The 22,498-nt window shown below is 43.4% G+C and overlaps 1 protein-coding gene across 2 annotated transcripts; it reads left to right on the top strand.

Annotated features, from left to right (window-relative positions):
* The first annotated feature begins 3,407 nt into the window (after positions 1-3,407).
* EIF3C (eukaryotic translation initiation factor 3 subunit C) lies at positions 3,408-22,251 on the top strand. Of its 2 annotated transcripts, none has more exons than XM_045542906.1 (21): positions 3,408-3,493; positions 3,632-3,770; positions 5,026-5,091; positions 5,192-5,381; positions 5,758-5,883; positions 6,074-6,128; positions 6,244-6,353; positions 7,016-7,143; positions 12,540-12,699; positions 12,829-12,929; positions 13,412-13,553; positions 13,747-13,872; positions 14,029-14,122; positions 15,108-15,298; positions 15,538-15,762; positions 19,204-19,567; positions 21,236-21,395; positions 21,489-21,554; positions 21,634-21,721; positions 21,823-21,985; positions 22,082-22,251. In XM_045542906.1, the coding sequence occupies exons 2-21, from the start codon at positions 3,670-3,672 to the stop codon at positions 22,162-22,164; spliced, it is 2,739 nt and encodes a 912-aa protein (XP_045398862.1). In that variant the 5' UTR covers positions 3,408-3,493; positions 3,632-3,669; the 3' UTR covers positions 22,165-22,251. The 2 variants fall into 2 exon arrangements, with proteins under 2 accessions (XP_045398862.1, XP_045398860.1); XM_045542904.1 differs by having other exon boundaries at positions 3,409-3,493; positions 12,826-12,929.
* The last annotated feature ends 247 nt before the right edge of the window (positions 22,252-22,498 follow it).

Genomic DNA, 22,498 nt, shown 5'->3' with positions numbered 1-22,498 from the left:
AAGTCCTACTCCACACCATGACAATGTATATAAATAGTTGAAAGCATCTTTTAAAATTTCACCATTGTAACTATTTTAAGTATGTAATTCAGTGAAAAGTGGTACATTGGCAGTGTTGTGCAACCATCTCTTTAGTTCCAGAGCATTTTTTTAAATCTCTGAAGGAACTCAGACCCATTAAGAAGTCACTTCCCCTTCCCACTCCCCCTAGCCCCTGGCAACCACTAATCTACTTTCTGACTTTGTGGATTTGCCTGTTCTGGACATTCCATGTAAATGGACTCAGATAATATGTGGTCTTTGGTGTCTGGTTTGTTTCACTTAGGATGTTTTCAGGGTACATCTGTGTTGCAACTTACATCAGTACTTCATTTCTTTTTTCTTTGTAATTAAATACACGCACCATTCACCATTTTAACCATTTTTAAGTGCAAAGTTCAGTGGCCTTAACCACATTCCCATTGTGTAACCGTCACCATCATCCATCTCCAGAATTTCTTTCATCTTCCCCAGTTGGAACTCTGGACTCATTAAACACCAACTTCCTATCCCCAGCCCCTGGAAATGACTCTAGGTATCTCCTAAGTGGAAGAATACCATGTTTGTCTTTCCATGCCTGGGTTTTTCACTTTGCATGATGACTCAAGTTTTATCCATGTTGTGGCATGTGTTAAGAATAGCCTCATTTTTAAGGCTAAATAATATGTCATTGTGTGGACGGACCACATGTTGTCTATCTAACTCATCTGTCAGTGGGCACTTGTGTTGCTTCCAGCTTTTGGTATTGTGAATAATGCTGCCATGAACATGGGTGTTCAAGTCCCTGCTTCCAGTTCTTTTGAGCATATACCCAGAAGTGAAATTGCTTGGTTATAAATTAATTCCACGTTTAATTTTTGAGGCACTGTCATATCATGTTCCATAGCAGCTGTACCATTTTACTTTTTCCTTTCTTTGGCTGAACAATATATCAGGTTATGATATACCTCATTATGTTTATCCATCCATCTGTTGATGGACATTTGGGTTATTTCCACCTTTTGGCTACTGTGAACTGAGCTGCTATAAATATTCACATACAAGGTTTTGTTTGAATACTTGTTTTCTAATCTTTGGGGTATATACCTCGGAATGGAATTGTTGAGCCACGGCAATTGTATTTGTTACTTCTTAAGGAAACATTAAAATATTTCACACAAAGCTATACCATTTTGTATTTCCACAAGCAGTGTTTAAAGGTTTCCAGTTTTTTTGCATCTGTGCAACACTTATTTTTTTATAGCCTTTCTAGTGCATGTGAGTAGGTATCACACATCTCATTGTAACTGTAATGTGAATTTCCATAATAATAATGTGTACCATCTTCTTATGGGCTTGTTGGCCATTTGCTTGTCTTTTTTTGCAAAGTGTGTATCTTAAGTTCTTCATCGATTTTGTAATTGGGTTGTCTGTCTTTTTCCTGTTGCATCTTGAAAGTTACTTATCTATTTTGGTAATGGACTCTTATCAGATAGACAACATGCCTCTGTGGGTTGTCATCTTACTTTCTTGGTGGTGTCTTTGGATTTCTAAAAATTTTAAATTTTGAGGAAAATTTTTCTTTACTTGCTGTGCTTATGGTGTTAGATATAAGAAACCATTGTTAAATAAATCCAAGGTCATGAAGATTTTTATCTCCATGTTTTCTTCTAGAGTTTATGTTTTTACCTGTTACATTTAGGCCTTTGGACCATTTTGAGTTAAATTTTTCTGTGCGGTGTGATATAAGGGTACAGTTTCATTCCTGTGCATGTGGATAGTTGTCTAATATCGCTCGTTGAATATAATGACCTCAGCCCTTGTCCTAAGTCAATTGACCATAGAGGTATGGATTTATTTCTGGACTCTCAGTTCGATTTCATTGATCTATATGTGTACCCTCATGCCAGTATCATCCTGTTTTGATTGCTGTTGCTTTGTAGTAAAATTTAAGATTTAAAATTGGGAAGTATGAACCTCCAAGTTTGTCCTTTTTCAAGAAGGTTTTGGTTATTCACATTCCCTTGAAATTCCGTTTGAATGTTAGGATCAGTTCGCCTATTTCTGGCCAAAGGCCTATTGATATGTTGTTCTGTAACTTAGCTGTAGTTGTTTGCTAGCTTAAATAACTTTTTGAATTCTTTAGGAATTTCTGTATGTAAGACCATGTGATTTGGAATCTGTGAATAGTTTTACTTTTCCTTTCACATATGGATGACTTTTATTTCCTGTTATCTAGTTGTTCTGGATAGAACTTTCAGTACAATCTTATTTTTTTATTTCAAAATATTAATTAAGGTGGTATAAGTGCTTTTGTTACATGAATATCTTGTATAATGCTGAAGGCAGGGCTTTTGGTGTGTCCATCACCAGAATAGTGTTCATTGTGGGTAAGTTTTTATCCCACACCCACTTTCCCTCCCTCCCCCCTTCTTGGTTTCCCATATCCTTTATATCTCTTTGTGCCTGTATGTATCCATCTAGGAGTTCCCACTTATTGGTGAGAACATATGGTGTTTGGTTTTCCATTCCTGAGATAGTTCACTTAGGGTAATGGTCTCCAGTTCCCTCCACATTGCTGCAAATATTATTTCATTCCTTTTTTTTTTAGAGACAGGGTCTGGCTTGTTGCCTAGGATAGAGTGCAGTGGCATGATCATAGCACTGCAACCTCACACTCCTGGGCTGAAGCGATCCTCCTGCCTCAGCTTCCTGAGTAGCTGGGACTATAGGCGCAGGCCACCACACCAGACTAATGTTGCTATGTTTGGTAGAGACGGGATCTCGCTCTTGCTCAGGCTGGTCTCGAACTCCTAACCTAAAGCGATCCTCCTGCCTAGGCCTTCCACAGTCGTTAGCCACAGTACCCGGCTCCTTTTATGTTTTGTTCACTGCTGTATGCGATGCCTAGAACATTACTCTTTCATAGTGAATGCTCGCAAAACGAGTATATGTGAAATAAAGAATGTATACTAGCTAATATATACTTTGTACAGGGCACTGTCCTAAATGCTTCACATATACTAAGTCATTTTATTCTCATAATACCCTATGAGGTAGGTGCTACTATTGCTATTATTGTTTTGTACCTTGGGGAGAATGAAGTACAGAAGTTAGGAAATCTGCCTAAGTGCCTGAGCTGGGACTCGAAGTTTGCCCTAAGCGTAGCTCCAAAACCTAGAAGTTCATCAGCATTACGTGGGCTCTGGACCCTGAGTCTGCGGTTCAAGGGTAAGGCTAGGGCATGTGTGTGTTTTAAACAAACAACATGCGGTTGGATTGGGGAAGCCCCCAGACCGGGTCTCAGTGCCCGCTCTCTTCGAGCTTGTCCCCGCCTCTTGTGTGGCGCGAAGGCCACTGGGAGTTGTAGTCGCCCGTGTAGTTCGCCAGCGCTTCCCGGAAGTGACGCGACCCGCCTCTTCCTCTCGGCGTTTCCGCTGTCTCAGTTTCGCGCTGTGACTCTCGAACTCGAGTGGTTAGTATTTGTTGGGTCTTGTGCTTCGAGGAGGGGGACCCGGGTCGGGCTACGGGCGGGGCTGGTGAGGAGTCGGGGGTCGGGAGGTGGTGGCCCGGGCCTCTTCTCGTGGTCCGTGACGCTCCGGCTTTCTCGCAGTTCTCCCGCGCCGGCCGGAGCCCCTCAGCGCCGTCGCCATGTCGCGCTTTTTCACCACCGGTTCGGACAGCGAGTCCGAGTCATCTCTGTCCGGGGAGGAGCTCGTCACCAAACCTGTCGGGGGTAACTACGGCAAACAGTGAGTTGGAGGGGCTGCGCCTCGGTGACTATTCGGGGAGTGCGGGGGTTAGGCGGGCTCAGGAAGGCCGTATACGTGGGAGGGGATTGGGGGCGAGGGCGGCGAGAGCGGCTCCTGAGCATGGCGAGAGTTTACAGGCTCAGAGCAGTGTTAGACAAACTTCATACTTAGAGTGCTGTGAAATATGGGGTTCACCCACCAGGTACAAGGGTTAGAGTCACAGATTTGCTTGTGGCTGGGTCTGTTGCATCAGCTTTCTAACTGGCTTCTAAGTATCTCTATCGCCTTCCCGCCCCTCCCCCCTTCTCTTCTTAACGCCGAGAAATCCTCAATGATCTCAGCTCATGGAAGGAAACCCATAATGCTTTGTTGGTATTTGGGGGCCGTCTGATGTGGTTCTGAAGTCTGGCCACCTGGCTGTGCCAGCAGGTTCTTAAATATCTCTTATAGTCCTGTTTACCTCCACTTAAATGCCCTTCCCCTGTCTCTGCAAATTAAAATTCTTTTACTCTGTAAAACAATGGAATGTTTCTCAGACTTCTGTCACTCTCATGCTACCTTCATTGTTTTTGGCATATGGCTTTGCTACTGTTTAAAAAATATATATGTATCCACACACACGTATATATATATTAATATGAATATAACTTCATGTCACTGTCACATGTGGAAAAACCAGTATCACTTGCCATAAAATAGAAAATAATTGGAAAAATTAATAAAATGAAAAGAATGGAGATATTGTTGCTGACAGTGAGCCTGTTCTCTGGTCTCATTATTAAAGAAAAATATTAGCAACGGAGATATTAATGCCATTGAGACTTTCCCTTGCTGTTAGTCTCTCATACTTTGGAAAATATTGGTTTCTAGAACCTAGCTCAGGTACCACCTCCTTGAAGTCTTTTCTGTTTATTACAGATGAGATGCTCTTTCTACCTTTCTTTTTTTTTGTTTGTTTGTTTTTGTTTCCCCCAGTACTATAGTGACTTGGGTTTTTGTGTAGTTTTCTCACATAGTGAATAAGCACCTTAATTGTTTTTGGGAAGATAGTGACTGTCATCTTTGTGCTACATTTGACAAAGGCCTTAGTTATATAGGAAGAGGCTATGAGGAAGAAGAGTCAAAAAAGAGGATGGGTGTGGGATAGATGGGCTGAGTTATTCAGTTCCACCTGTCCCATCTGAGAAGAGAAATAGAGATCTATTGGAAAGACTAGAATTAGGAAAGATTAATGGTCTTCTTTTTTTCCAAAAAGGCCATTGTTGCTGAGTGAGGATGAAGAAGATACCAAGAGAGTTGTCCGAAGTGCTAAGGACAAGAGGTGAGGCCAGGAGTGGCTGGGTGATGGGTAGTCTCTGGGAGCAGTGGCGAGTTTTCCCCATGGTGGGCATGTCCCATGTGGTATTGGGCTCCCAACCCAGGTTTGAGGAGCTGACCAACCTTATCCGGACCATCCGTAATGCTATGAAGATTCGTGATGTCACCAAGTGCCTGGAAGAATTTGAGCTCCTGGGAAAAGCATATGGGAAGGCCAAGAGCATTGTGGACAAGGAAGGTGTCCCCAGGTTCTATATCCGCATCCTGGCTGATCTGGAGGACTATCTTAATGAGGTGTGTTGCCTGTGGGTGAGGGGGATACAGAGAGGGGCGTGGGTTCCTAACCTGCTTGCAGGACTCATGTCTCCTCTGGGTTCTTTGCCTTATTTTATACAGTGTTTCCCAGATCATAAGGAATAGGGCAAAGCAAGGAGAGGAACCTTTTTGGACCTAGAACTTCATTGTGTTTATGTTTATTACCATCTCTTATTCATGATTTGTACTTCTAGTGGTGATATATAAAGGATTTTCAAAAAATAAGTTAGCAGATGTAGTTAATAAGTAGTACCAGTGGTATACAGATAGCAGGACTCAAAAGTGGTGGTAAAGCCTGAAGTTTATGAAATACTACTTAGTCTTGGATTACTATTTCCCTTCCTCCCCTCTTTAGCTTTGGGAAGATAAGGAAGGAAAGAAGAAGATGAACAAGAATAATGCTAAGGCGCTGAGCACCCTGCGCCAGAAGATTCGAAAATACAACCGAGATTTTGAGTCCCATATCACAAATTACAAGCAGGTGGGGATGCTGGAGGCAGACTTTTTGAATTATAGGAACAGTGACCCCCATGACTGAAACCCAAAAAGCATTTGCAAATGAGAGGTTTGACTGGAGAAGGAATCGTGACAAAACTATCCAGGGTGGAAGGGTGGGATGAGGGTGTGGTTGGCAAGTATCCTTAATTATTCTCTCATTTCTCTCTGTCCAGAACCCTGAGCAATCTGCAGATGAAGATGCTGAGAAGAATGAGGAAGATTCAGAAGGTAAGAGGAGACCCTTATTGAAAATCCTTAGGGGTACCTTTGGCCTGGTTCCTTGGTTGCCCTCCAATCTTACTCTTCAGGATTCAGGCTTTTTCTCTTCCCCCATTTCCATCAGGCTCTTCAGATGAGGATGAGGATGAGGACGGAGTCAGTGCTGCAGCTTTCCTGAAGAAGAAGTCAGAAGCTCCTTCTGGGGACAGTCGAAAGTTCCTCAAAAAGATGGAGGTAAGAGTCAGGGTTACACTGAGGGGTGGTTTGCCTACTAGGGCCATTCTTGGGCCCCTGGGAAGAAGAAAAGACTCAGAACCTTTGGCTTGGGAGGAGTAGGATTTAGTGAGTCTGGTTTGAGAACAGGCTTCCTCTTGTATTAGAGCACTGAGGAAACTTAAATCTAGGCCTAGTTCTAGGGGCCAAGTTGCAATTTGATTCTGGGTCTTCGAGGTCCAGTCCAGCTCTTTTTTGAGACAGATCTCACTCTGTTGCCCAGGCTAGAGTGCAATGTCATCATCATAGTTCATTGCAACTTCTAACTCCTGGGCTCAAGCAGTCCTCCTGCTTCAGCCTCTTGTGTAGCTGGAACTATAGGTGTGCACCACCATACCTGGCTAATTTTTCGATTTTTTGTAGAAATGAAGGTCTTGTGCTCAGGCTGGTTTTGAACTCCTGAACTCCTGACCTCAAGCGATCCTCCCACCTCGGCCTCCCAGAGTGCTTAGGTTTACAGGCATGAGCCACCATGCCTTACCAATTCCAGCTCTTCATAGCTTTACCATAAATAAGCAGTCTTGTCCTGCTTCTGAAAATCCCTGGAACGTGTCAGCAGGGAGAGCAGAGAGATCAGTCAATCTCTCTATCTTCCTGCTGATTCTCTTTCTTTTTCCTCTAAGGATGAAGATGAGGACTCAGAAGATTCTGAAGATGATGAAGACTGGGACACAGGTTCCACATCTTCTGATTCAGACTCAGAGGAGGAAGAAGGGAAACAAACTGCACTGGCCTCAAGATTCCTTAAAAAGTAAGAAAAGTAGTGGGACCTAGGGCTGCAATGGGAAGGGGAGAAAGTCATCATCTTGAAGGTTGTTGCTTCCTTCATGTAGTCATTTTAGGTTGTAGAAGCCTAACTCTTCCCATTTTACAGAGAGATCTCAGAAGGTCAAGTATATTAGGTGGTTAACGTCAAAAAGCTAATGTGTCCTGAAGATGGGATTTGAAGGCTCCAGAGTCCAAATATTTATCCATAACTTTATCCACTGCTTGTGGACAGGGTGCAAATCTCACTCTGGCATCTGTTAGCCGTGTGATATTGGACAAGCTACTTAACCTTTCTAATGTTTAGTTTTGTCATCTATAAAATGGGGCAGGGACCCTGCCTCCCAAGATAGGTGCAAAAATTTAGGGATATTGCTCAGCCCAAGATTGGCACATGGTAAGCCCTCAATGGTGGTTGCTACTGTTGTCATCCTTCCTGAGAACTTTTTAGTGCAGATGTAGCACGTAGACTGCAGCAAGCCTTTGTGAACTAGGACAGTCACAGAATGGCGAAGGATCTGATCTGGGTTTGGGTCTCCCAGTCCTTAGTCCTTCTTAGGTCTCAGTTTCCTTTTTTCTTTTTCTTTTTTTTTGAGACAGAGTCTCACTCTGTTGCCCGGGCTAGAGGCTAGAGTGCTGTGGCATCAGCCTAGCTCACAGCAACCTCAAACTCCTGGGCTCAAGCAATCCTACTGCGTCAGTCTCCCAAGTAGCTGGGACTACAGGCATGTGCCACCATGCCCGGCTAATTTTTTCTATATATTTTTATTTGTCCAGTTAATTTCTTTCTATTTTTTAGTAGAAACAGGGTCTCACTCTTGCTCAGGCTGGTCTTGAACTCCTGACCTCGAGCGATCCTCCCACCTCAACCTCCCAGAGTGCTAGGATTACAAGCGTGAGCCACCACGCCCGGCCTCAATTTCTTCTTATGCAATAAAGGGGGCAAGTGATCCTATGTACCCACAGGAGTAAAATCTCAAGCTCACTGAAAATAGTGCTCTTTTAATAGGAGGAACTGTTGATGCTCTTTGTGTTGTTTTCGTACTTGTAAAAGTTGTAGTTGTGCTGCTTCAGGAGGCAGTGAGTTTCCCAACACTAAAAAAGTCTAGATAATAGGCTGAACATCCACTTAGTGGTCACTTTGTTGAGAAGCATTTTTCATCAAGTGCTCCGGGGGACACTGGTCAGTGTCTGGGAAGCATTGTCTGTCATTTCTCCTTGGAATGTTTACAACCATATGTTATTAGTACATTAGAGTCTGAAAAGTGCTGCCAAAATAGATAAGCTTAACTTTATTAATCATCTCTTAAACTTGCTTGATCATGAAACTCATTTTTTTTTAACCTGTTGACATCTTACAGAACCATCAATGTTGGTTTTGGTTCAGATCTTTTATATCCGCTGTGCTTTATGTACTTATCTTCCAGTAATTGTGTATTGAGGTGTCCCATTATTTGGGCCAGTATGTGCAGTATGCACTGCACATGTGCATCACACAAAGGCATCACCCTGTGCATCACCCCATCCTGTCTAGGGGAACAAGTGAGGATTAAAATCAAACAATGACATCACAAGAAAAGAAAACTGCAGACCAGTATCTTTAATAAACGTAGACTCAAAAATCCTCAACAGGCTGGACAAGGTGGCTCACACCTATAATCCCAACAATTTCAGGGGCTGAGGTAGTAGAATTGCTTGAAGCCAGGAGTTTGAAACTAGCCTGAGCAACATAGCAAGACCCTCGTCTGTTAAAAAAAAGAAAAGAAAAGAAAATTAGCCGGGTGTAGTGGTGTGCACACGTGGTCCCAAGTACTTGGGAGGTTGATTAAGGAAGATCACTTGAACCCAGGAGTTGAAAGCTGCAGTGAGCTGTAAATCATGCCACTGTACTCCAGGCTGGGCAATAAAGCAAGACCCTGTCTCCAAAAAATAAAAACATACCACTGTAAGATTCTCTAATGATAAAACCCACTTTACAGGTAAAATCCTTTGCAGAAATGCAAAATATGGTTAAATATGCTTTAAAATATCATTAAACTGAAACCTGTTGGTCTAAATCATCCCCAAAGCTCTGAGATGATCAGAGAAACTAATGCTTTTTCAAAAACTAAGGCTTCTAAAGAACTTAATCTTCCTTGGCTTAAAATATTTTACTCTTAGCTCCAAGAATGTTGTGATCCACACCTCAAAAGGACAGTGAACTCTCATCATATAAAATTCTAACTGAAAAACCTAAGACTTGGCTAGACCCCCGCTCCACGACAGGTTATACCTTGGTATATTCACATCTTGTTAGAAATTATCAGAAAACAAATGTTTACGTTCTCGGTTATATATCTAGTGAATGCAAGCTATGTTTCTAAAAGGACCTCACCAGATACATCTCTACTTAATGTACAGTTAAGAGACTAAAAGGTTAACCGTTAAGAGGTATTGACAGAAGTCAGGCCTAAAACTACACTGAAAGGAATGATGCCTTCTCAGCCACAAGTACTGATCTAAAGCCACTAGATACACACCCTTGCTTAGGATCCTAACAACTTGGACATACAGACCCACTAGAGATCCTGATGTTCATTTTAGGGGGAAAAAAAGCTTCAAGTAGACAGTATCTCGATAAGATATCACAGGTCAATCATGACATTAGGTGTAAATAATTTCCTCCAAAAGCCTTCAGTTCAAGATCTATAACTGAGGCTGGGCACAGTAGCTCATGCCTGTAATCCCAGCACTTTGGGATGGGAGGTGGAGGTGGGAGGATTGTTTAAGGCCATGAGTTTGAGGTTCCAGTGAACCATGGCCACACCACTGTATTCCAGGCTGGGCAACAGAGTGGGACCCTGTCTCATAAAAAGAAGAAGAAAAAGGATCTGTAACTGAGACAAAAGATTTCAATTTTATTATCACTGCCTTCGTCTACTTCTGTGTCTTTTGTGTTAGTCTTTTTTGTTCTTTTCTTTCTCTTTTCAACGGTTAATTATCCAAGTTTCAAAACAAAAATCTAGGTTGCCATATTTGATTAAGAGTCCAATATGTCAGCTGGGCACGGTGGCCCACACCTGTAATCCTAACACTCTGGGAAGCTGAGGTGAGAGGATCACTTGAGGTCAGGAGTTTGAGACCAGCCTGAGCAAGAGCAAGACCGCATCTCTACTAAAAAAAAAAAAAAATAGAAAAATATTAGCCAGATGTGTTGGCAGCCGACTGTAGTGCCAGCTACTCAGGAGGCTGAGGCAGGAGGATTGTTTGAGCCTAGGAGTTTGAGGTTGCTGTGAGCTAGGCTCATGCCACAGCACTCACTCTAGCCTGGGCAACAGAGCAAGACTCTGTCTCAAAACAAAAAAAAGAGAATACAATTTGTCAGCTACAGGATGCTGGGGGTAAAAAAATAGTCCAATATGGGCACTTACCAGAAAGAGTGCAAGATACCTATCTTTGTCAGTTTGTACTTAAAAATTCCTACCCCAACTATAATTTCAGAAGTATCACTGTGCAATCTGTAATTTACCTCTAATGTAGTCCAAATAACAAGTTAAAAAAATTAAATAATTCAGCCCAAACTAACATAAATTTCATAGCTAAAAATTAATTCTAAATAAAATTGATTTCAAATACTGGGCAGTCAAGACTAAATCTGTAATAAACATCTTATGGTACTGGGGTAAATACTTTGGGAAAGAAAACCAAATTATTTAATCAACTAAGAAGCTACTTGATTAAAGTTCACTAAGCTGATTATTAAAGACAATCTTCTAGATAGGCTTAGCCTGATTAAAAATTAAATAGAATACAGATTCTAAATGTTTCTTATAATATTTGACTGTCTTCTTACTTTCTGCCCAAACCCACCGATATCCAGGTGCTTTGATGTTGCCAGACAGCCTTATCCCATATCAAAAAGAGGCTGAAACTCTTGAGAATAAACTCACTTCTTTATGAACTTGTTTTGACCAAAAGATGAAGTCTGAGAAATTTTAATGAGGAGAAGGTTATAGACTGGTTTAATATGGAAATGCTGAAAAAGAATACTACCAGACAGCCTATCATGTTTTCTGGAAAATCCATCAACCCTAGATGGCTTACTCAAGGAGAGCTAATGAGTTTACACACAAAAAAGTACAAACAAAATTCACTGTTCTGTGGTTTCCTCCTGTCTCCTTGCTCCTCTTTCTGCTACATAAATCCTGCTTTCATCTTAGTTGAAAATCAGTCTAAAAATTAATCTCCCTAACAGCGGGGCCCAGTGGCTCACGCCTGTAATCCTAGCACTTTGAGAGGCTGAGGCTGGAGGATCACTTGAGCCCAGGAGTTCAAGATCAGCCTAAGTGACATAGACCTCATCTCCACAAAAAATTTACAAAGTTAGCCAGGCATAGTGGTGTGTGCCTGTAGTCCCAGCTACTCGGGAGGCTGAGGCAGGAGGGTTGCTTGAGACCGGGAGGCTGAGGTTGCAGTAAGCTATGATGATGCCACTGCACTCCAGCCTGGGCAACAGAGGGAGACCTTGTCTCAAAAAAAACTCTCCCTTGTTATACAAGTAAAATAATGTCTGTAAATTATTCTTTGACATTACAAAGCCACAAACTCTCAATGTCAAAAAGCTTTTGACACCTGAAATTGTAACATTATTTTCTCAAAGGGCTTTCCTCAGAACGCTGATTGAACTAATTTTAGATTTTGGGGGCGGGGGGACTGGCATTAGGTAGGTATACAAGGTAAAATTTCACAGGTTAAAAAAACTCTATGCAGAGTTTGAAATAATTTGTCTCTGTCATTAGGTTTATATTTTGTTACATAAGTACATATTAGAGATGGCTTCAGGCAACATTAAGTGGCCTAACGTGGTTTTGAGATAGCCGGTGATCTTTTTCTTTTTTGTGGGGGCATTTTGTTTTATTGAACAATTGTTTTTTTTAATTCAGAGTTTAGATTAATCAATTATCATAAGAAATTTTATCTATTTGGGGGGATAAACTGATTAGTAGGTGACTGATAAATAGGTCAGTCTAGACAGAGCAACTAGTATCAAAGAAAATAACTTGTTTATTGATACTTTGAAAAACCTTACAAGTTAACTGTGGAGCAACGTGACAGTTGTTTGTATGTCTACAGTGGCCTGGTTAGCACCTCTACCTTAGTAGACCTGACCCTCCTATTCTATTCATAAGTGTCTTGATGCGTGTAATGTGACAGACCTTGGTAAGTAGTCCAACAAATGCAAATGCTTAGTGCTCTTTGCCTTGGTTAGGGTTATGGTTAACTGCTCTCTAGGTCGTTCTTGTAGAGTATAACTCGGACCTAGGACTTGGTGGAGGAAAAGAGGAAGAAGCCTTATCTGTAAGGAGGAGCTGGTCTTTCATCTCCTCCCATGTCTCCTGGCAGGGCTCCCACCACAGAGGAGGACAAGAAGGCAGCTGAGAAGAAACGGGAGGACAAAGCCAAGAAGAAGCACGATAGGAAATCGAAGCGCCTGGATGAGGAGGAGGAGGACAATGAAGGCGGGGAGTGGGAGAGGGTCCGGGGTGGAGTACCCCTTGTGAAGGTGAGGATTTTAGAGGGAACAGTTTGAGAGGACATGCAGGTGCCCTTCTGGTCAAGATGGGGAAAAAGCCTAGGGCAATAATGGGTTCCTTTTGGCATGCATGTGACAGGATGTGTATTGTCCTAGGAGAAGCCAAAAATGTTCGCCAAGGGAACTGAGATTACCCATGCTGTTGTCATCAAGAAACTGAATGAGATCCTACAGGCACGAGGCAAGAAGGGAACTGATCGGTAAGATTCATGAGCATGGCTTATAGGATTACAGGGTGAAAGCTCTTTTTCTCTGTGATACGAGGTGGAAGTTAGTGGGGAAATGGTTCTGTTTGGGGAGGATCTGTGTGTGGCTTTAGTAGAAGAACAACATATTTGAGACATAACTGGTCCATTTTCTGCTCTTTACTCTTCTTGTGACCTAACCAGTCACTTAACCTTTTGGGACTATTTTCCCATCTGTAAAATGGGAATAATGCTCACCTTGTTTAGTTACTAGGTGACTGATGAGGATGGTAGATATGAAAGCATTTTATACCGTTCCAAGATTGTTAGCATTATTGCTGTTTCTGTTTGGAATTTATAAAGGAGAAGCAAGTACACAGGTGTTAAAGGTAGAGGTATAATGGGCTGCCCTGCTGTCTGAAGGGGTCATCCTGTGTGACAGGATGAGACTTTTTTGATTTGTCTCCAAAGCCTCACCCAGTTCTGTACCCCTCCAGTGCCGCCCAGATTGAGCTACTACAACTACTGGTTCAGATCGCTTCTGAAAACAACCTGGGGGAGGGTGTCATTGTCAAGATCAAGTTCAATATCATTGCCTCTCTCTATGATTACAACCCTAATCTGGCAACATACATGAAGGTAAGAACAACGAAGAGAAGCATCTCGGGGCATAGCTGGTGGGTCAGGAGAAGGTACCTAGTGTTTTAAAATTTGGGGGCTTTGGAAACAGTCTTGGTAGTTGAAGGCCCCGTGATCTGGTGAAGGGGCTCCTGGGAGGCATCCGCTTATTTGACCCTCACACCTCTGACTCTGCAGTCTAATCTCTTGGCAGCCAGAGATGTGGCAGAAGTGCCTGGACTGCATCAACGAGCTGATGGACATCCTATTTGCAAACCCCAACATATTTGTTGGAGAGAACATTCTGGAAGAAAGTGAAAACCTGCAAAATGTTGACCAGGTAAGGGGAGGAATTGGCGAGATAACTGGAAACATGCATATGCTTTGGGAAAGCTCACTGGAGACAGAAAGGTTGAGGTTTGGGACTGATGGAGATGAGTCCCAAAGTTTGATATCTGGGCTAATTTATTTATTTCTTCTTTGCCTTCCTCTTCAGCCACTACGTGTCCGTGGCTGCATCCTAACTCTGGTGGAACGAATGGATGAAGAATTTACCAAAATCATGCAAAATACTGATCCTCACTCCCAAGGTGAGCCTGATCAAGTATGGGCTTTGGTGAGAGGACAAGTATAGGGAATAACACTAACTTTAGGGTTTTATAAGGATTATACTAAACCAGAGTGTTTGGAAAGCCAACCCTTCCTTACCCAGCATTCATTCTGAAGGGCTGTTCAGATGCTGGGCCTCACTCTCATAGTTTCTGATTCAATAGGTCTGGGTGGGGCCTGAGAATTTGCACTCCTAATGTGCTGCCAGGCGATGTTGCTGGTCTGGGGACTATAATTTGAGAACCATTGTAGTAAGGCATTTATTCACTGATCTTGTTTAGCTTTGCTCATTGGCATTGGGGTGGGAACAACTCAGTAAAAATGTGAATGTGTCGACCAAGTCGAGGGCGTGGTGATGAACAAGGCTCTGTGGGTAGAGTGAGCTTCCCTTTAGTATTAGAGAAAGGCAGTTCAACAAATAATAATAGCAAAGTAATAAACAAGATAACTTTACATAATGTAAGGTGTGAGTGAATTAATTAGAAGTTAAAATAGGGCCCCGTAGTAGAAAGTGACAGGAGGAGTGGCTGCTTTAGATAACGGTTGAAGGAAGCATCTTTAGACAGGAGCCACGTGAGATGAGATCTGATGAGGAGCGGTTATATCAGGGGAAGAATTAGCAGAAAAGAGCTGCTGACAGAAGGAACAAAAAATGAGCTTGGCATCTTCGAAGAATAAAAAGGCCAGTGTGGCTGGAGCACAGTAAGGCCAGGGGAGAATTGTGGGCACAAGGCAAGGGCAGGACTTTGCAGGCCCTTATCAGCAGAGGTGGGTAGTTGGGATTTTTTTCTAAGCTCTGGGATCAGAGGTGGTGGGTTCTGGGAGAGGATGATGTTTTCATGGCACAGCGAGTAGACTTTTCTGATGGGTGCAGAAAACAAACGGGGGTTACTGGATTGACTGGGACAGAAGGTTGGGAAAGCCTGGGTGCCCAGCTGAGATGAGGGTGGGTGCTCCCCCTGCCAGAGTACGTGGAGCACCTGAAGGATGAGGCCCAGGTGTGTGCCATCATCGAGCGAGTGCAGCGCTACCTGGAGGAGAAGGGCACCACTGAGGAGATCTGCCGCGTCTACTTGCGGCGCATCCTCCACACCTACTACAAGTTTGACTACAAGGCGCATCAGCGGCAGCTCACCCCTCCAGAGGGCTCCTCAAAGGTGAGTGCGTGGCTGTCCTGTCAGAGGGGAGGGGGATGTGTTGACCTGTCCTGCATGTCTGTCAGGACTTGGTGGCACATCTATTCCCTAGGGACTTGCTGAGGTAGAGCAGGGAGGTAAAGTGAGGGATTAGAATGAGGCTGAGTAGAGTCTCATCTTTGGTTACTAAATAGCCTGAGCCATTTAAAGCCTTTGTCTTTGCCGGATCTTGTTCTCGAACAACCTCTCTTCCTCCCCAGTCTGAGCAAGACCAGGCAGAAAACGAGGGTGAGGACTCAGCTGTGCTAATGGAGAGACTGTGCAAATATATCTACGCCAAGGACCGCACAGACCGGATCCGCACATGCGCCATCCTCTGCCACATCTACCACCATGCCCTGCACTCCCGCTGGTACCAGGCCCGTGACCTCATGCTCATGAGCCACCTGCAAGACAACATCCAGCATGCAGACCCTCCAGTGCAGGTAGGATAAGGAGGCCTTCTGGCCTTGGTGGTGATGGAGAGGCCAAACCCCATCCTCTGAGGCAAAACAGTTCAACCACTATAGCCACCTGTTTGGCTGGTGCAAATTTAAGTAGACAGTTGGTCTTTCCCAAATGCCCTCGTTCTTTGATCGTCTTGCATGTTAACACATATGTTGTCCCAACAGCATTAGATTCCTCTGGGATAGAGGAAGATTTGGGTTCAGCCAACATTTATTCTATCCATTGTGTATCTGGTTCAGAACATTAGGAGATCATCTTAATTAGAAAGACAAAAATAACTCGGTAAGAAGTTGTTAAATTAAGAAGAAAGACAGGGAAAAGCCCAAATGCAACATGATGTGGTGGAACATAGCAGTGGGACGACTGATTTTGTGTGGTGATATTTGAGCACCTTTTCATACAGAGGAAGCAGTAAGGTGGTGTCTAAAAGTGCAGATCCTGTAAATCTGTGTTCAAAATTAGGTGATATTTACGTGTAGAACATTTGGTGAACCTGTCTGGTAGTGGGGTTTTTTTTGTTGTTTGTTTGTTTGATTATTTGTTTGTTGAGACAGGGTCTTACTGTGTGGCCTGGTCTAGAATGCAGTGGTGTCATCATAGCTCACTGCAACCTCAAACTCCTGGGCTCAGGTGATTCTCTTGCCTCAGCCTCCCAAATAGGTGGGACTACAGGTGCGCATCACCACACCTGGCTAATTTTTAACATTATTTTGGATCTCATTGTGTTGCCCAGGCTGGTCTTAAACTCCTGGCCTCAAGCAATCTTCCCACCTCAGCTTCCTAAAACACTGGGATTATGGGTGTGAGCCACTGTGCTCGACCTGTTCATCTTTTTACGATTGAGTTGAAAGAGTTCTTTTCATATCCTAGAAGACCAGTCCTTTGTCAGATACATGTTTGGCAAATATTTTCTTCCAAACTGTGGTTTGCCTATTCATTTTCTTAACCATACCTTTTGATGAAGTTAATTTATCAGTTTTTTCTTTTACAGTTATTTTCTAGATCCTATCTAAAGAACCCTTTGCCTACTTGAAATTCATGAAGTTTTTTTAATTTTAATTTTTGTAAGCTTTTATAGGTTTTAACTTTTATACTTAGATTTATGACTTGTCCTGATTTAATTTTTACATATGATATGAGACTTGGATCAGAGTTCTTTTTTTCCTCTACACGAATACCTAGTTGTTCCGGTAGCATTTGTAGGAAATACTTTCTTTCCCCCCTTGTATTGCTTTGGTGCCTTTCTGACAAACCACATGAAAAACCATATGATTCTGTAAGTGTGAGTGCATTTGGGGCTCTCCCACTCCATTCATGCATCTCTTTGTCCTTATGCCATTCTCATACTATCTTGATTGCTGTGCCTTTACACTAAGTCTTGAAGTCAGGTAGTATGAGTCCTCCAGCTTTATTCATTTTTGAGATTGCTCTTTTTTTTCCAAGTTGGTTTTCATTTCTTCTTTAATTTTTCTTAGCAGTATTTTCCAGTTTTCATTATGGAAAATTATTCAGGAATGTTTTATAATTTTTGATGCTATTTTAACTGTACTAGTTTTTAAATTTCATTTTCTAATTATTGACTCCCAGTCTGCAAAAATACAGTTAATTTTTGTATATTGGCTTTGTATCCTGCCATTTTGTAAATTCAGTTATTCTAGTTATTTTATAGATTCCTTAGGATCTTCTACTTAGATTATCATGTCATCTGCATTTTGAGACAGTTTTATTACTATTTTGATTTTTATTTCTTTTTTATTTCTCTTTCTTGCCATAGTGCAGTAATTCAAATCCCCCAAGATAGCTGAACAGGAGTAGTGAGAACATACGTCTTTTCCTTGTTCACAGCCTGAGCAGGGAAGCAGTCTACATTTTACCATTAAGTGTGATGAGCTGTAGATTTTTGTAGATACCCTCTCTCAGATTGCAGAAGTTCTCTTCTCTGATCATAGTTGGCAGAGAGTTTTTGTCATAAATCTTGAGTTTTGTCAGGTGTTTTTCTGCATCTATTGAAGTGATACAGTTATTTCTCCTTCATACTGTTCATGTAATGAATAACCATGATGTTATATAAAAATATATAACATTTTATTCCTGAGATGCGTCCTTTTGGTCATGTATATCATCTTTTATATATTGTTGGATTCTATTTGCCAATTTGTTTTTAAGGGTCTTTGCACATGTGCTCATGACTGGTGTTGATCTCTATATTTTTATTATTGTTGTTAATAAAGACTTAGTATTTCCCCTTCAAATTTCCCCTTCAAATACTTACCGTCTTTCCTTCTTAATTAGCTGCAAATCCATCTTCCTGGTTGCTTAGGCCAAAAACCTTGATTTTTTTTTTTTTGAGACAGAATCTTAACTCTGTTGCCCGGGCTAGAGTGCTGTGGCATTAGCCTAGCTCACAGCAACCTCAAATGCCTGGGATCAAGCGATCCTTCTGCCTCAGCTTCCCAAGTAGCTGAGACTACAGGTATGTGCCACCACGCCCAGCTAATTTTTTTATATTTTTAGTAGAGACTGTGTCTCACTCTTGATCAGCTGGTCTCAAACTCCTGAGCTGAAGCGATCATCCTGCCTCGGCCTCCCAGAGTATTAGGACTACAGGCGTGAGCCACAGCGCCCGGCCATCCTTGATTCTTGTTTTTCACTCACATACCACATCTGAATCCTGGGCCATTTCTGTGCAAAATTCTTACCTGACCTCTTCTATCACTTCCACTTTTACCATCTGGTCAAAGCCACCATTGTCTTCTGATTTCCCTCTGCTTCTGCCTTTGTGTCCCTTCAGTCGTTTTGTGCTATTCTCGATACAGCAGCCAGAGTAACCCTGTTAAATTAAGTCAGATTATATCACCTCTTTGCTCAAAACTTTCTGTGGTGTCCCATGTTAAAACCCATAACGTGGCTCACACTTGCCCATCCCTCAGCTTATATCTTTTACCAGCCCTGGCCACGTCGCCATCCCTGTTCCTGAAATATACCTGGCATATTTCTTCCACAGGACCTTTGTGCTGACTTTTCCTTTTTTTAGAATGTTCTTCTTCCCCCAGATACTTGCATGACTTGCTCCCTTTTCTTCTTTAGGTCTGTATGCAAACATTCCCTTCAAAATGAGGCCTTCCCTAGTTATATAAAATTGCTAGCCGCCACCGCCACACATGCTTCCTTCCTGACTCTGTCCCCTGCACTAATTTTCTTCTTAGTGTGAATCACCCTCTGCGTAGTGTGATTATTTTGTTCTCCATGGCCCAGCCCTGGAACAGAAGCTCCATGGAGGTCAGGGACTTGTCTGTCTTGTTCTCTGTCCCAGCCCATAGCCTAGTGCTCAGCATGTAGGAGGTGCTCAAAGTATATTTGTTGAATAAATGACTTGGCTTGTGGCTGTAATGTCTGAGTGCGTTACTTTTTGCCCCCAGATCCTATACAACCGCACCATGGTGCAGCTGGGCATCTGTGCCTTCCGCCAAGGCCTGACGAAGGATGCGCACAACGCCCTGCTGGACATCCAGTCGAGTGGCCGGGCCAAGGAGCTTCTGGGCCAGGGCCTGCTGCTGCGCAGCCTGCAGGAGCGCAACCAGGAGCAGGAGAAGGTGGAGCGGCGCCGGCAGGTACCCTTCCACCTGCACATCAACCTGGAGCTGCTGGAGTGTGTCTATCTGGTGTCTGCCATGCTCCTGGAGATACCCTACATGGCCGCCCATGAGAGTGATGCCCGCCGACGCATGATCAGCAAGCAGTTCCATCACCAGCTGCGGGTGGGCGAGCGGCAGCCCTTGCTGGGTGAGTGTGGGGCTCCATAGTGCAGCAGACTTGCCTCGCTCCTTGATTGCATTTAAGGATTAAGAGAAATCAAAGGGAATAGCTCTCTAGATGATTCCATTTGATTTAATGAACACTTCTCTGCCTGGAACTAAATATTTTATAAATAATAATTCATTAAACTGCATTAGTAATTACCCTGTGGCATAGGTACTATTAATACCCTCTTTCCTGATGAAGAAACTGAGGCACTGAGAAGTGAAGTGTCTTGCCCACGTGTGACACAGCTAATATGTGCCTCCAACCTTTCTTTCCTGTTTCTCCCTTTTACACACTTTATGTTCCAGCCAAACCAACTATAGGAGAGCCTTACCATTCATTCACAAATCTAACATTGGCTCCTTTGATAACTTCTGAAAGACCTGATCATACAGGGGTTATACAGTTGTGGTTCACTGGGAAAGGAATTGGAATCGTGCCCCTCCTGTGAGGTTGGTGCATGGGAGGACCTGATGAGTGGGCCGAGCTTATTGTCCACACCCACATCCCCTTATAGATTTGTCCGCCATTGGTCACATGTATCATGTGGTGATATGGGGGTGCTCAAGTGCAGATGCCTGTTAGGCTAATTTTGTTTGGCTTACATAGTGGTATTTTATTTTGTGGGCAAATTTACAAAATCTGAATTTTTGTATGTCTTAGAATTTTGATGGATCTGGCACCCCTGGGCCTGCCTTCCCACAGAGCTGGCAGCTGTGGGGAAGGGCTCTCTGGCTCACCACAGTGCCTACCACTCTCTGGCTCTTTCCACAGTGTGGCCAAGTCAGTTTCTGTTTCACCCATGCACATTTGTTTGGTTTGTAGAGAAGTATCTGAGCCTGTAACTTTGCCTCTTTCAAAAGTGTTAAAGTGGAGGCTAATCCAAGAGGGTTATGTACTTTTCCTTACACTTTGCCCTGTTCATACATTTCTATTTGGGCCTGATCTGCGTGCACACTTGAGCTTTCTGTGCCTGTTGTGGGGTCGGCCATGTTCATGCTTCTCTGCATGTGCCACCCGTTTCCATCCTTAGAACTTTTGCACTTTGCCTGCCCTGAATTCCAGTTACTCTTGTTTGCCATGTCTTATCTTCCTGTCTTACCTCTCAGGACAGGATTTGAGGGCCTAAGTTCATAATCTGCACATAAAACCTGTGATTTTACAAAGGTAAATTAGACTGGGGCTTAATTCTTTAAGGAAAAGAAGTGAGCCACTTTGAAGAATAACAGTGTAAGTGAGGTATGAGTATAACACATCATGAAGGTAATATAAGAATGAATAAAGTTTGGTAAATGTCATTCAAGTTGAGATGGTGGAGGGTTTTTTTGGGTCAAGGAAACTTATGAGAATCTATTGAAAGCTATGGACCCCTTTATACTAGGAAGGTGTACATGACAATTTGTCAACATTTTCAAGGGGTTTACCAATCCCCTGAAGCACATCTGTGGACTGATGTAGTCCAAAGCTAAGTAAATATATTCAGCTGTTAAGTGACTTGTACAATCACGCAGCTGTTTAGTGGAGAGCTGGGAAAGTCTCTAGTCTGGCTGTTTGCTCTTCTGGCCCGTGGTGCTCCTTGAACAGTGCTGATGCGGGCAGGAGCCCTGGACCCAGATTTCCCTAGACCGTGTCTCATTCCCGACCTTTCAGGTCCCCCTGAGTCAATGAGGGAACATGTGGTTGCTGCCTCCAAGGCCATGAAGATGGGTGACTGGAAGACCTGCCATAGTTTTATCATCAATGAGAAGATGAATGGAAAAGTATGGGACCTTTTCCCCGAGGCTGACAAAGTCCGTACAATGCTGGTTAGGTGAGCAGACAGAGGCCATGGTGGGTGGGGGAAGAGAAGACTGGTCGGTCTCCTTCCCTGAGGACCTCCCCCTCTTCTCCCCTCTGCCCGCAGGAAGATCCAGGAAGAGTCACTGAGGACCTACCTCTTCACCTACAGCAGTGTCTATGACTCCATCAGGTAGAATGGGTCCTGGGGACACAGGAGCCCCAACTTTTTAGTCAAGGGTCCTAACTGCCCCTGTCTTCTTTTTCCCCAGCATGGAGACACTGTCTGACATGTTTGAGCTGGATCTGCCCACCGTGCACTCAATCATCAGCAAGATGATCATCAACGAGGAGTTGATGGTAAGGGCTGGAGTGGTAAATAGATGGGCGGGGTCATGGAGGGATTGGAGTGGAGGAGTCTGATCTGTGTTGTGTCACTTTCTCTGCCTCGGTTCCGTCAGGCCTCTCTGGACCAGCCAACGCAGACAGTGGTGATGCACCGTACTGAGCCCACTGCCCAGCAGAACCTGGCTCTACAGCTGGCCGAGAAGCTGGGCAGCCTGGTGGAGAATAACGAGAGGGTGTTTGACCACAAGCAGGGCACCTATGGCGGCTACTTCCGGGGTGAGTGGTTCCATATCCTCACTCTCCCAGGGTCCTGGCCCTCTTGCTGCCTTTCCCCTGCCACTCACTCCTCCCTTCCTTCCCTTTCTCCTACAGACCAGAAGGATGGCTACCGCAAAAACGAGGGCTACATGCGCCGCGGTGGCTACCGCCAGCAGCAGTCTCAGACAGCCTACTGAGCTCTCCTCTTCTCTCCCTATGGCCTAGACCATTCAGCCCTTAAGTCCTAAACTACACGCCAGTCATTAAAGGTCTATTTAAAGTTGTTTTAGTTCCTGATTGCATGTCACCACAGAGGTGTATTGGACCCATTCATTTGCTGATTATGTTTCTGAGTTCCTACCACATGACAGACACAAGGCTCGGGATGCAGAGATGAATTGCACATATCCCTTAACATGTTTGACATTTAACAGAAAATTATGACAATGTGTGACATGTTATAATGGGATTGAAAAAAGGTAAATATATTGAACAGGTGATTGTGGGGTATAATGTCAGGAAAGGCATAAT

This window comes from Lemur catta, chromosome 2, assembly GCF_020740605.2.
Source record: "Lemur catta isolate mLemCat1 chromosome 2, mLemCat1.pri, whole genome shotgun sequence".
Classification (NCBI taxonomy): Eukaryota; Metazoa; Chordata; class Mammalia; order Primates; family Lemuridae; genus Lemur; species Lemur catta.
The sequence above is the reverse complement of the archived record's forward strand: the minus strand, read 5'-3'. Positions and strand labels throughout refer to the sequence as shown.